Genomic DNA, 14,371 nt, shown 5'->3' with positions numbered 1-14,371 from the left:
CTCTAATTTAATCAAAATCAGAATACATTGAGGTCTTATTATGCTACATCATTTGAGTGGTGTTGATTCAAAGAAGTGATTCTAAGAAAAATGTAGATAGGTGATGGGATTGTTCAGTGAAAGTTATCATAGAAATAAGGCACCATTTCCATTTCGAAGTTATTGTATCAACCAGATAATGGTTTCTTTTTTCTGTAAATTTACTTTTGACCACCTCCTATTTTTTGCTTAGAGCTGAGTGATCTTCCTAAAACATCTGAATCATGTCACTCACCTGCTTAAAAACCTTTCAGAGGCCCTTATTATTTATAGGATGCAGTCTCCTCTCCATAACGTGGCTTTCATGATTCTTTGTGATATGTGGCCCCAGTTGCCTTGCCTGCTTCCCATCCTTCTCAGGGAAATACTTGCTATGTTTCATTTTGTTCATGTTACTCTTGAACCTGTTTGTGTCCCTGTTTCCTGCTCCCCCATTAATTGCTATTTGTTTTACTGCTTCTTTCTGGGAGCCAGTTATTTCTGTCCTCAAATCTCTTAGTAAACTTCCTGAGTGCTTTTATTAGACACTATATTCTTTATTATAGTTTCTTTTATACTTGATCTTAGCCGAAAGGCCGAGAAGTGATATAGTTTCTTCTAATCAGAATCCCTTGTTAGATTAGAAGCTCAGTGCTATCCAGAATTACCTGTAAACCATCATGTGTCTAGAGGTTAATAAAAATATGAATATTATATACTTAATAAATAAAAGGCGAATGATGAGGGAATAAAATGTAATTTGATTTATTATTTTTATTATGTTTTAGAGGAAGCTCGTGAAAGTGACTGGGATAGTATCATTGCTTGCCATCAAGGTAAATTATCTTGTTCAACCTGGAATTATCAGAGATCTACAATAGGTGCTTACTTTCTCAAGCCAAAAGAGCTGAAGAAAGATGACATAACTGCAACTGTAAGTGAGCGTGAGTTTTTTATAAGAGCATTTTCTCCTATAAAACTGTCTGTGGTAATCTTATTATACTCAGGTTTATTAATGATAATACTGGTTGAAAGAAAATATTTAACATTTTGAAATTATTCCCTAATAATGTTAAGTTTTACAATGGTAGAGATTTATTTTAGGTTTAAGTTAAGCTTTTCTTAATCAGATATAGTATATTATTTTAGTTTTCTAATTGATATAGGATTACTCAGAATACCCTTTGAAGATGAATTCCGCATTTATCAATGAACTTTCTTACCTTAATTATGTTGAATGTATAGTACTATATTCAGGGAATGTGAATCTTAAGGTTTCTTTTTTTTTTTTTTCTTAAAGATTTTATTTATTTATTTGACAGACAGAGATCACAAGTAGGCAGAGAGGCAGGCGGGGGGAGGGTAAGCAGGCTCCCTGCTGAGCAGAGAGCCAGATGTGGGGCTCTATCCCAGGACTCTGGGATCATGACCTGAGCTGAAGGCAGAGGCTTTAACCCACTGAGCCACCCAGGCACCCCAACTTTCTTTCTTTCTTTCTTTCTTTCTTGATTTCTTTCGTTACAGGGATAAGATTTAGTTAACTCTTTAGTTAACTCTTTAATAAACAAGTTATTTAAATATTTTATTTTTTTTCTTACGTTTGTCTCTTGAGAAGTGCCTTATAAATTCTGACTTCAATTCTAAGTCTTTCTTAAATGCAGCTTTTAAATGCTAGTGTTTACTTAAAACTTTACTTATGTTAAGAAATTTTGTTTTTGTTTGCTTTAGTTTACATGTAAGTCTACTTTGTTGGGTTCAGATTTAAGATGTAAAGTAGCAGTGTCAAATTTGGTTTGCAGAATTGTTGCTCCTGCTTTTTTAGTAAAATGCGAAAGATTTATGCGATCTGAAGAGAAACCAGAGTATAACTCCTGCTTTTTTAAAAACAGTTTTACTGATATAATTCACATACTATGAAATTCTCTCATTTAAAGTGTACACTTCAGTGATTTTTAGTATATTCATAGGATTGTGCAGTCATTACTAAAATTCAGTCAGTCCAATTTTAGAACATTCTTATCACCTTAGAAAGAAACTCCATTCTGGGGGCACCTGGGTGGCTAGTGGGTTAAAGCCTCTGTTTTGGGTTCAGGTCATGATCCCAGGGTCCTGGAATGGAGCCCGCGTAGGGCTCTCTGCTCGGCAGGTCGCCTGCTTCCTCCTCTCTCTCTGCCTCCCTCTCAGCCTACTTGTGATCTCTGTCTGTCAAATAAATAAATAAAATCTTAAAAAAAAAAAAGAAAGAAAGAAACTCCATTCTGTCACATCCCCCTCTCCCATCTCCTTAACTTAGGTGACTGCAATGTGCTTTTTATTTCTATAGATTTTTCTATTCTGGGCATTTAATTTAAATGGAATCATATAATATATGGTCTTTCTGATTGGCTTCTCCTTCACTTAGCATAATGTTTTCACAGTTTATTCATGTTGTAGCATGTTTAATACTTTGCTGCTTTTATTGCTTAATAATATTCCATTTTGTGTATAAACCACATTTTATTTAGCCATTGATCATTTGATGGGTTTTTGTTGTTTTTCTTGGCTGTTATAAACAATGCGAACATTGCGTAAGTTTTTATGTGAACACATGTTTTTGTTTCTCTGCATTTAAACCTAGGACTAGAATTGTTAAGTCATAATGCAGCTCTGTGTTTAACATTTGTGAGGAACTGCTAACCTGTTTTCCAAAGTGACTATATCTTTTTACATTTCCACTAGCAGTGTATAAGGTTTCTAATTTCTGTCTGTCCTAGCCAACACTTGTGATTGTCTGCCTTTTTGATTATTGCCATCCTAGTTGGTATGAAATAGTATCTCATTGTGATTTAAATTTGTGTTTCCCTCGTGATTTAACAATGGTTGAGGATCTTTCATGTGCTCATGATACGTCTTCTTTGGAGAAATATCTGTTCAAGACTCTGCCCATTTAAGGGGTTATTTTTCTTTTTATATTGAATTGTAAAGGCTCTTGATGTATTCTGGATGCATGTCCCTTATCAGATATGTGATTTGCAATGTTTTTCCCCCCATTCTGTGGGCTGCCATTTCATTTTATTACTGATAACGTTTTCATTGGAAGAGTTTTTAATTTTGATTTAGTCCAGCCTGTCTTTTTTTTCTTAATTGACTGTGGTTTTTGAGAAATCGCTGCCTTACTGAGGGCCATGAAGATTTACCCCTGTGATTTGATCTAAGAGTTTCATAAATTTAGCTCTTAATTTAAATTGGTGATCCTTTCTGGGTTAATTTTTATGTATGGTGTAATGTAGGGGTCCGGATTTATTCTTTTGCATTTGGATATCTAGTCGTCAGAGCATCATATTCAAAAGGCTGTATTCTTTGCCCGATTGCATAATCTTCTCATGTTCACCAAAAATAAATTTGACAAGGATGTAAGGGTTTATTTCTGGATTTCTCCATTCTCGTCTAATGTTTTATATGTCTGTTGTTAATCAGTACCATACTGTCTTGACTAAGGTGTCTTTGTATTAAATTTTGAAATCAAAGATTGAATCCTCCAAGTTTGTTCTTCTTTTTTCAAGATTGTTTTGGTTGCCAAAACAGTCTTGAAATGCAAGGAAATGGTCTCTTGCGTTTCCAGGTGAATTTTAGGATCTGTTTGTCAATTTCTGCAATGAAAGCAGCTAGGATTTTGATACAGGTTTTGTTGATTCCGTAGATCAATTTGAGGAGCATTACCATGTGATGTTTTTCCATTAATTTAGAGCTTTAATTTCTGTCAGCAATATTTTGTAGTTGTCAGTGTACAAGTCTCATACTTCTTTGGTTAAGTTTTTCCTGGTATCTTACTCTTCTTAATGCTAATATAAATGGAGTTCATTCCTTAATTTTGTTTTGTTCATTCCTAGTACATTGAAATCTTGCTGAACTTAATTAGATTTAATGGTTATTTAGTTAATTAGATTTAGTAGAGCACCTCTATTGCTCACTTATTAAAAATGTAATTCCACATTTGATCCTATTTGGACATAGTTTTTTGTAAGTGTGTATGCTCTATTCTCCACAGTACAAAGTCCAGTTTTAAGTACTTATACTATTTTCAGAATTGTAGATATTTTATCTTAAGCTTCTTAAGTTTACCTACACAGTTTTGAGTAGCTGTGTACTAGTAGTGGTAATGATAATTACAGCTAACATTTTTTTGTGTGCTTACTTTCTCCTAGGCTCTGTGCCTAATATGTATTATTTTATATTATCTTTGCAATAATCCTATGATATTGTCTGTCATTAGCCTTTTTTTATAGACAATAAAATTGAGGCTTAGTGTAATAATGATGAACATGCCTAAGGTCAGCAAAGCTAGTAAATGAAAGAGCTGGAATTTGAACCTACAACCACTCATTCTAGGACCTATGTTAACAACTCATAGCTTACAGTGATCACTCATGTGACATCTAGTATATGTATATACAATGATACTTAACTGGTGCTGAGTCATTTGTTTGGCAAACACAAAGCTACTTGGAACAAAACCAGTAACCAATAAGTAACAAACAAAAGTATTTATCAGAGGTCTGTACTTAAAGTAGTTTGTTACCCAAGGTAATTCTCTCAGCTTATTCATTTTTTATAATTGCTTTGTTTGATAATAGATCATAACTAAATTAGAAGAGGAGCCAGAAACAGGCCCATTAACAGTAGTAAATAATATTAAAATAAATGCAAATTCTAGGGGCGTTTATTACTTGAAGGATATAGCCAAGTATTTCTATTAGTTTCTGAGAGCATAACTATATAACATAGCATAAATATTTATTTATGGTTATTCAAAATAGGTAAGATTGTATATGTGTTCTACTTAGGAAAATAGGATATTTTTTAAGATTGGTCCATATTTTGGGGCACCTGGGTGGCTCAGTTGGTTGAATGACTGCGTTCGGCTCAGGTTATGATCCCGGAGTCCCGGGATTGAGTCCTGCGTCAGGCTCCCTGCTTGGCAGGGAATCTGCTTCTCCTGCTGACCTCTCTCCTCTCATACTCTCTCTCTCTTATACTTTCTCTCTCTCTCTCAAATAAATAAAATCTTTTTTAAAAAAAAGAGTTCATAATTTCCTACCTAAAATGTTTTTTAAGGAATGCACTATAATTACCTAGAGAAATATATATGTAATGGAACATACTTCTGAGAATGCTATATAAATTTTTCTTGACTTGGTTATCAGCTACATGCTTCTTTGCACAGTTAATAGCCTCTATTAAATATTTTCTTATAGGTATTAAAAGTCATCTCTCTCTTTAGGCATAAATTCACCAAGTTTTTCAGTTATCTTTTCAATTATCATTTTATCAATGATATCTGATTGACACACAGTGGCACTCAGGGATTTCTCTGGCTATCTAGTACATATCCAGTCTCACTTTTTTTTTTTCATTTAAGATTTTAGATCATGACCTGAGCCGAAGGCAGAGGCTTTAACCCACTGACCCACCCAGGTGCCCTTCCAGTACTTTTTAACACAGGAAAAAAAGATACTTTGTTAATAAAATACTGACATTTTAATATTATTTTTAAAGATTTTATTTATTTATTTGACAGAGAGCGACACAGCGAGCGAGGGAACACAAGCTGGGGAGTGGGAAAGGGAGAAGCAGGCTTCCTGCTGAGCAGGGAGCCCAATTCGGGGCTTGATCCCAGGACCCTGGGATCATGACCCGAGCTGAAGGCAGTTGCCCAACCAACGAGCCACCCAGGCACCCCTGTGACATTTTAATATTAAAATATGAGTTATTTTACAGAAACTACTTACAAACTAAATGTTTTCTATGGAATATCTTATGTAGTCCCTTCCTAGTAGGTATAATCAAGACATTTTGGGCTTTTTCTTTGGACAAGCTAACTAATGATATGTTTTCAGTTTTATATCCGCTGTATATGCAGTTATTTAAGTAAGGTAACATAAAGAAATTAAGCAGTAGAATACTTTGACTTTAGCACTGTTATGAATAAATTAAAAATGGAAGGCCAACAGAAATCTAGTTCTTGTGGGGCGCCTGGGTGGCTCAGCGGGTGAAGCCGCTGCCTTCAGATCAGGTCATGAACTCGGTGTCTTGGGATCGAGCCCCGCATCAGGCTCTCTGCTTAGCAGGGAGCCTGCTTCCTCCTCTCTCTCTGCCTGCCTCTCTGCCTGCTTGTGATCTCTCTCAATAAATCTCTCTCAAATAAATAAAATCTTATAAAAAAAATATATAGTTCTCCTAAGTTCGTACATTTCAATTGAGTTAACTTTGGTTATGTTTTATTTTCTTGGATAATATTTCTTTATACTTCTTCAAGAATGGGAATAGAATCAAGCAGATATTTCCTATGTGTCCAAGTGTAATTACATTGTGTTTAAGAAAATTAATGAGGCAATTCATTTAGCATGCTTCTTTTTTTAAAGAGATAATTAATAGGTAAAAAGATATTTGTAAAGGAAGAAGTACAGTAAAAATTTTATTTTCTGTATTGTTTGTTTAAATTTTTTTTCTTTCTAAGGCAGTAGATATAACTTCTTGTGGAAACTTTGCTGTAATTGGTCTCTCATCAGGAGCTGTAGATGTATATAACATGCAGTCTGGTATACATCGAGGAAGTTTTGGTGAGGATCAAGGTATTGAATTTATTTCCTTTTTCTTATTTAAAAAATAATAATGTAGAAAGATACAAGGATAATAACTGTCTCAGGCATTTATTAAATTCTTGAGTGCCAGGCCATTTGCTAAAGTTGTAGGTGGGTTATTGCCAACCCTATCTGGCAGTTACTGCCATTACACCTACTATAAACACCATGTTGAAATACTTAAAGAGAATGAAATCATTGATAGAATAGGGGAAAGTGAATATTATACAAATTAAAATTTTTGTTTTTTTCCCCTTGCATTAAACAGAAAATCTTCATCTTTGTAGCATCATCCTGATGGGTTTGTTTTAGCTAGAGCAATATAATAATCTCCCTTTTCCCTGGAATCCAGCTTAATTTAAAGATTTTAAGGGAACTTAGATATTTAAATGATGGAATTACTTTGTGTAGTGTTCAGGGAGGCAATGCCAATTCTTATTTCTTTTTTCTTTTAACATGTGCTTTAAAGCTCATAAAGGATCTGTCAGAGGTGTTGCAGTGGATGGATTAAACCAGTTGACGATTACAACTGGTAGTGAAGGATTACTCAAGTTCTGGAACTTTAAAAACAAAATTTTAATCCATTCTATGAGCCTTGATTCATCTCCAAATATGATGCTGCTACATAGAGACAGGTAAAGTTTTTCCTTTAATGATTATGGATTTTCTTCTTGATGATTTTAGTAAAAGTCTTAATATGAGTACCTAATTAACCAAGTGAGAAAATTAGACATTTAATGTAAAAGGACAGAATTCTGCTTGTTCCTCATGGGTATACTAGATTATTAGCAAAATAAAAATGACTGAGATTTTAGTTAAAGGTTTGTTGGTTTTTTATTAAAACTTGTGTATTTATCTTACTAGTGGCATTCTGGGACTTGCTTTGGATGACTTTTCCATTAGTGTTCTGGACATTGAAACTAGGAAGATTGTCAGAGAGTTTTCTGGACACCAAGGCCAAATAAATGACCTGGTAAAATGAACTTTTGATGTTTAAATAGAAATTGGTTAAATTCTGTTTCTTTTTAGGGTAAAAATAACTATTATCTTTTAGTAGCATTAAATTTATCATTTGAGATACTCAAGATAAATAATTTGGAAACTAATTTCCAAAGAATAGATTTTTAAAGAAAATTTAGAAGATATTTCTCAAGGAGTTAATCCCATCAGGGAGGATGGGGAAAGTATAAATCCTAGAGTTCATCTTTTTCTCTTAAACTCTAAATAAGGCTAAAGTATACTTTGGAGAATGAATGGCCTATTGAAACCTAAGTATATCATTTTTAACTTAATATTAAACTAGGCCGAGAGAACTCATTTCTGATTTTCTGCATGTGTAACAAATAGTAGGAACCTGAAGTATATGGTATCTGGTTTATTCTAGTTCAGTGTTATTTCTTGATGATTTTAGTAAAAATCTTAATATGAGTACATAATTTACCAAGTGAGAAAATTAGTTTGTATTTCTTAGCTCTGAAATAGTTTAATCAGTAAAAATGTATTTGAGCTTACTATTACATTCTCATAATAGGATATGTGATATGATGTGTAATTTGGTATTATGTTCTTATAGTGGATATGTGATATGATATAATGGGATATGATAATTTGAAAAGTGTATACTGAGGACTATATTAAATATATATTGCTCTTTTTCATCAATTACAGACCCCTTAATTTACTTGAAAACAGGAAAAAACTAAAACAATATCTGAACTATTCACTGGCAATTCCAACAGCTACGTTTATTTATTCGTTCTCACACCAGAAGTCAGAATTTGTAATGGTTACCTGTTTCCTTAAAATAGGGGGAAAATGTCAGGAAATTGTGTTGTTCTGCAGATAGGAGATTGGCAGAACTACCCATTGACAGAATTTGTTGTGATAGCATCTATAGAAATGAGGGCAGGAGTGGAGTAATTTTTATGAAATCTTTGAATGCATTTTTGAAAGCAGTCAGTGTCAGCTTGGTCTTTGTGTTTCTTTGCTTTGCAGACGTTACTTTGACCTTGTGTGTCTGGATTATCTCCAATTTAGTAATAAGCTACTCCTGTTCAATTAAATCTATGAGGATTTATGACGTAACTTTGCCTTTGAGAGTCATTTTTCTCCCTCCTTTGTTAATGTGCACTATTCTGTAAATTGGGTTCATGGTACCTTAAGATTGAGTTTCCACTATATCATTGCAACCAAGTGAACAGATTGGAGTCTGCTCATCCCATTATCAGCTGTTAATATGGATGGTTATAATCCCTGTGGTGTGTTTAGAATCCTAGATAAATAATCTACCATTATAAAAATTAAAGTTTTTTGTTTTGGGGTCTTCTTTCACATACGAGCTGATCTAAGCCCCATATGTGCTACAGGAAAATGAGAGCTGTTTTTCATATTTTTATATTGTCATATTATTATATCATATCATAAATATTATTTATATTTATATCAAGAGAACAAATATAGCTACTTTAAGGTAGCATAAGTAGTTTATTATTTAAATTTATTTTGAAATTCTGATTACTGTAGTTTTTAAATTATATTTTAGAAATTAGACATCATTTTAAAAGTTTTTTAACTGAAGCTACAAGTAAAAGTAGAAGTTATTCTTTAGTGACTTTAATATTTAAAGAGAATTTATATTCTTCAAAATCATTTTGGATTCTTAGAAAGTCAGTCTAATATATAGACTCTTTAGTGGAACTTCTGTTTCATAGAACTTTATAAATGAAATTAGGCTAACAAAATATTTCTAATTAAATGTCCTCAGAATAGCATTTTTATGCTAAAAATGTTTTGTAGTCAGTTTGTTAACTGTCTCCTAAGTATGAAAGATTATGGAGTAATCTTTTCCTCTGGAAAATTGGATGATACTGTTAACTTTTAAAGCTATTTGTAATTCGTATAAAACTTTAACTCTTACCTATATCCAGACAGTGATATATAAGAAATAGTACCTTCTTTTTTATAAAATAAGGTGGTCTAAATTTTACTCATGAAAACTATTTTTCATGAAGCCTGCATCTTACTTTCATTTCTTACATTCTTTAAGCTGTTAAATACACAGACATTAAGCATTTACACATTATATATGTATTTTTTTTTCTTTTTAATTTGAAGACTTTCAGTCCTGATGGTCGTTGGTTAATAAGTGCTTCAATGGATTGTTCTGTTAGAACTTGGGACCTTCCATCTGGGTGGTGAGTTTATTTTTAAATCCCTAACCTCTGTCAGAAGATTTCTCAGTCATTGTCTTTACTTGTAACTTTTACCTATAGTTAATGGTTGTGTCCCTTTTGAATGAGAATGTATTTGGGGATTTTTCTGACCTTACTATATTTTGTTCTTGGAGGATTTTTGATCTTTTAAACAGCAGGAAGTAGTGCTATAAAAGATAGTAGTAAGGAAAATGCAATCTCTCCTGCAAAATTGAGATATAGAAGTAAGTTGCATAAACTTTAAGAAAGCTCATTTGACCTTTTTGATACTCCAAAATAGAGATTGACTTTAGAACTGCAAACTCTGTTGAGTGTGTTTTTGTCATTGTTTATATTGAATTTAGTTTAAAAGGCTGAAAACCCTAACTTTAATTTGTGTATATTGTTTATTTTCTGTCTCTAATATAATTCTCGAAAGAAGATGGTTTAGATACCTTAAAGTAATGAAAAAGTGTTTCTTAAAGATTTGGGTAAAACCCAGCAATGTTCAGAAATCTGTTTCATAGTCAAACTTGTTACAAAAACAGCATTTAAAGAGAAAAATTTCCTACTTCTGATAAATAATTTGAACAGTGGAGACCTACAGAGAGCGAGCAAGGGAGCTAACTTTATTGTTGAAAATTTTATAGGAATAGACACAGTTTAAAATCATATCAATTAACAGAATTTCCTAGGTGAGTGTGAAAGTAGTGATGGAACAGTGACGTGTTCATTTTGACAGGAACATACCATAAAGAAAGGTGGGGAAAGTGAGAAGGAAGATGGTACTTTTTAAGCCTCTGAAATACTCCTAAATAAAGCTCTGTCCAATTGTACTTCCTCTTTTCTCAGGAATTGATAAGTTCATTCCTGAAAGCAATTTGACCTTTAGAAAGGAAAAACCCTGATGTACTCATTTCCCTTTAAGTTTCATACAGGAATGAGGCACAGCTGTCTATCCAGTATACATACAAGATTTGGAATATGCACAGCAACAGTGTCTAATGGGTCCAGCTCTAATAACTAGGGACCCTTGTCAACACGTGTGTCTCTTTTTTCACTTAAAATATAGTAAAACAAAATCTAATTAGTTGGTTGTGTCTTCTGGCTTTAATTAGTTCACATAAAGTTGGTATTTCCTAAATTTTTTAAAAAACCTTTTTTTTTGAAGGCTACCTGAGGAATTATGGTAGTCTGTTGTTCCTTGAACTTTCACTGTCTTGTAAAAATGAATATTATAATTGAATTTCTTTAAAGTAGGAAAGTTGTACAAGTAACAGAGTTGGCATAATGCCTTTTTTACTTACCTTTTTAGTTTCAGTTCACAGTAGGTGGAAGAGATGGGTTATTGTTCACTCGTACTAAATTGGCAAAATATTGTTTTAAAGTGGTAAAAGTTTATCTTTGGAATGGAAGAATTAGGATCTGCAAGTAGCATTCAAAGCCACCAGTATTTGATTCAACCTTGGCCTTTTTGCTGAATTTCTTACTTCAGTAAAAAACTGAGTAGATTTATTTATTTTTTTATTTTTATTTTTTTTAAAGATTATATTTATTTATTTGACAGACAGAGATCACAAGTAGGCAGAGAGGCAGGCAGAGAGAGAGGAGGAAGCAGGCTCCCTGCTGAGCAGAGAGCCCGATGTGGGACTCGATCCCAGGACCCTGAGATCATGACCTGAGCCGAAGGCAGCGGCTTAACCCACTGAGCCACCCAGGCGCCCAAAACTGAGTAGATTTAAATCTGACAGGTTTTCCATTCTCTGATATTTTATTTTTAGATGAGCACTGAGACAATATTTAAGTGAATACAGAGGGACATTGGGAGACACACAAGCAAGAAATGGGTCACATAGGGATTGTTAAAAGAAAATTAATAATTTATACACCAATTGATTGATCCAAAATATATTTTAAAAAAGAAAAACATAGGTGCTTATTTGGTTCAGCTATGAGCTTGGAAAGCAGTATCACAACTGATGCTGCCTCATTGCAACTAAGCTAACACTTGGCAGGAGTGCCAGGTACTTTATATGCTTTTATTTTTGTCTTCCCTAATATCCTAATAGCTGTAGGTATTAGTACTGTTATTAGTCCCATTTTACAAATGAGGAAATGGAGACTCAGAGATACCATTTACCCAAGGTGGCATAATTTTTAAGTGAAATTTTGCTCTGATAAGCATAGGAGAAAGAAACAGATGTCCCAATAGTTGCAGTAATCAGCTTTTCTTGGTTGTGTCATGTTCTAAGGGTGAATTGATTTTGTTGATGTAGAAGTTAATAAGGAAGTGAAGATCAGTATTTTGTCATATGGCCATAGGGAACTGTTGGGTTTTTTGATTCCCCTTTTTTTCTAAATTTATTTATTTATTCAACAGAGAAAAACACAGCTAGAGAAGGAACACAGCAGAGGGAGTGGGAGAGGGAGAAGTGGAGCAGGGAGCCTGATGTGGGGCTTGATCCCAGGACCCTGGGATCATGACCTGAGCCAAAGGCAGACGCTTAACAACTGAGCCACCTAGGCGCCCCAGATTCCCCCTCTTTTCAAAAAACACAGTTACCAGGGTAGTCTTTGGATATTCCTAGTTCTTTCTTCAGTAAGCAGTTTCATCATTTTTATAACATGTTAAATATTTAAAGAGTGAATTTACTTATTATATGGTCTGAAAAGTCAGACTATCTTTGAGCAAACCTTTGAGTGTGGCAACATATGGGTATATCCATCTGTTGTAGTACCTATCTAAAACAAATTGCATAGATTCTGAACAGTTTCCTGAAAGTGTTTGAAATGCTAAAAATATTCTTGTGTTTGTAAGATTCTCTGAGAAGCAGAATTGAAATTTTTATCTCTGAAATTATCTGCCATCCCCTACCATTACCACCTCTTATTTCTGGTTGTCTTTAATATATTAGAAGTTCGGATTGAACCCCTTTGGGATAAGAAAATTATAAAAGTAAATACTTTAATAAAATTTTGCATTTTGTTATTCCTTGCCCTCTGACCTCTGCTTTCTGTGGACCATTACATGAAAATAGTTGGAATAGAACATTGTTTTGGACTTTCTCACTGAGGCAAAACCATCTCTCATTCTATTCATTAAAGATACCTTTGTAAAGTAATTCTCTCATTTTGAAGATTGAACTATCTAGACACTGTCTACGTTTGTTTAAAATATAGTCGGAAATTACTTAGGGGTATGTGGTGAGGCAGTCAGTTCAGCATCTGACTCTTGGTTTTGGCTCAGGTCATGATCTCAGCATCGTGAGATTGAGCTCCGAAGTGGGTTCTGTGCTCAGTGCAGAGTCTGCTTAAGACTCTTTCACCTTGTTTCTCTCCCACCCTACACTTATAGGTGTGTGCTGTCTTGCTCTCTCTCTCTAAAAATAAATCTTTAATCACAACTATCATATGTTCTCTCAGATATGAGGAATTTGAGAGATAGGGCGGGGAGTCATGGGGGCAGGGAGGGAAAAAATGAAACAAGATGGGATCAGGAGGGGGACAAACCATAAGAGATTCTTAATCTCATGAAGGAAACTGAGAGTTTCTGGGAGAGGGTGGCTGGGTTATGGACATTGGGGAGGGTATGTGCTATGGTGGGTGCCATGAAGTGTGTAAGACTGATGATTCACAGATCTGTACCCCTGGGGCAAATAATACATTATATGTTAATAAAAAAATAAATCTTTAAAAAGAAAAGAAATTACTTAATATTACCTGTATATGCAGATCTCTGTGCTTGAAAATCAGATCCATTAGAATGGGAATTTTATTAATGTTCTCTCAAAAAAATACAATTTAGCCAGGACTTTTCATTTTGTGGGATAAGCAGAAGGCTAGATGGTAGTTAGGTCTGGGATTAAGCCTTTATTAAGCCATAAACAATTTATGAATTAATGTGGCAGTGTAAAATACACTGTATGTGTGGAAACCACCTTTCTCTGTTTGATGCTTTTACATAATCCACCGACACACAACAACTGTGGAAATTAAGTTTTACAAAGAATTTGACAAAATAATTACAGTATCAAGTAAAATAAATTTGTTTAAGCATTAGATTCTCTTTTTAACAGATTCTAAATGTATTAGGATATTTCAGCCCTCACATAACTTTTAATGAATATCAAACAAGACACAAATGGTGAAATCTGAAATTGTTGTATTTAGGTTCCGTTTTCATCTATATACACTAAGATGATGTTTCTGCTCTGGGTTATTGGGATTAAGTGAATTAACATAATTTAACTGTCTCTGCATATAAGTGTTTAGCAAATATTTCCTTTCTTCCCACATCACCTTAATCCCTTAGGGAAGCCATTCCTCTGAACCTCCAAAGTAGGTTTGAACAGAAATCAGACAGGTTATTACTCATCTTTTTCCCCAAACTAAGAATTAAACAGTAGTCATTGTCCCAAGCACACGTCACTGGGGATCTTCAGTGCTCCTTATATTAGTCTTGTTTTCTTATTTTGCATTCATTATTTAAAGGTTACATTTTAAATCACTCTGAACAAATTGAGAAAGAGATTTTATCATGAA

The 14,371-nt window shown here is 33.8% G+C and overlaps 1 protein-coding gene across 1 annotated transcript in view; it reads left to right on the top strand.

Moving 5' to 3' along the window:
* WDR36 (WD repeat domain 36) overlaps window positions 1-14,371 on the top strand; it is a 42,405-nt gene that overhangs the window by 16,129 nt on the left and 11,905 nt on the right. Inside the window, exons 12-16 of the mRNA XM_004761314.3 lie at window positions 807-952; window positions 6,515-6,629; window positions 7,108-7,273; window positions 7,503-7,611; window positions 9,753-9,832. Coding sequence (XP_004761371.1) covers window positions 807-952; window positions 6,515-6,629; window positions 7,108-7,273; window positions 7,503-7,611; window positions 9,753-9,832 — 616 coding nt within the window. The remainder of the gene's footprint in view (window positions 1-806; window positions 953-6,514; window positions 6,630-7,107; window positions 7,274-7,502; window positions 7,612-9,752; window positions 9,833-14,371) is intronic.

This window comes from Mustela putorius, unplaced genomic scaffold, assembly GCF_011764305.1.
Source record: "Mustela putorius furo isolate JIRA1106 unplaced genomic scaffold, ASM1176430v1.1 tig00001059_pilon_pilon_pilon, whole genome shotgun sequence".
Lineage (NCBI taxonomy): Eukaryota > Metazoa > Chordata > Mammalia > Carnivora > Mustelidae > Mustela > Mustela putorius.
This window is presented reverse-complemented; position numbering and strand designations above follow the sequence as displayed.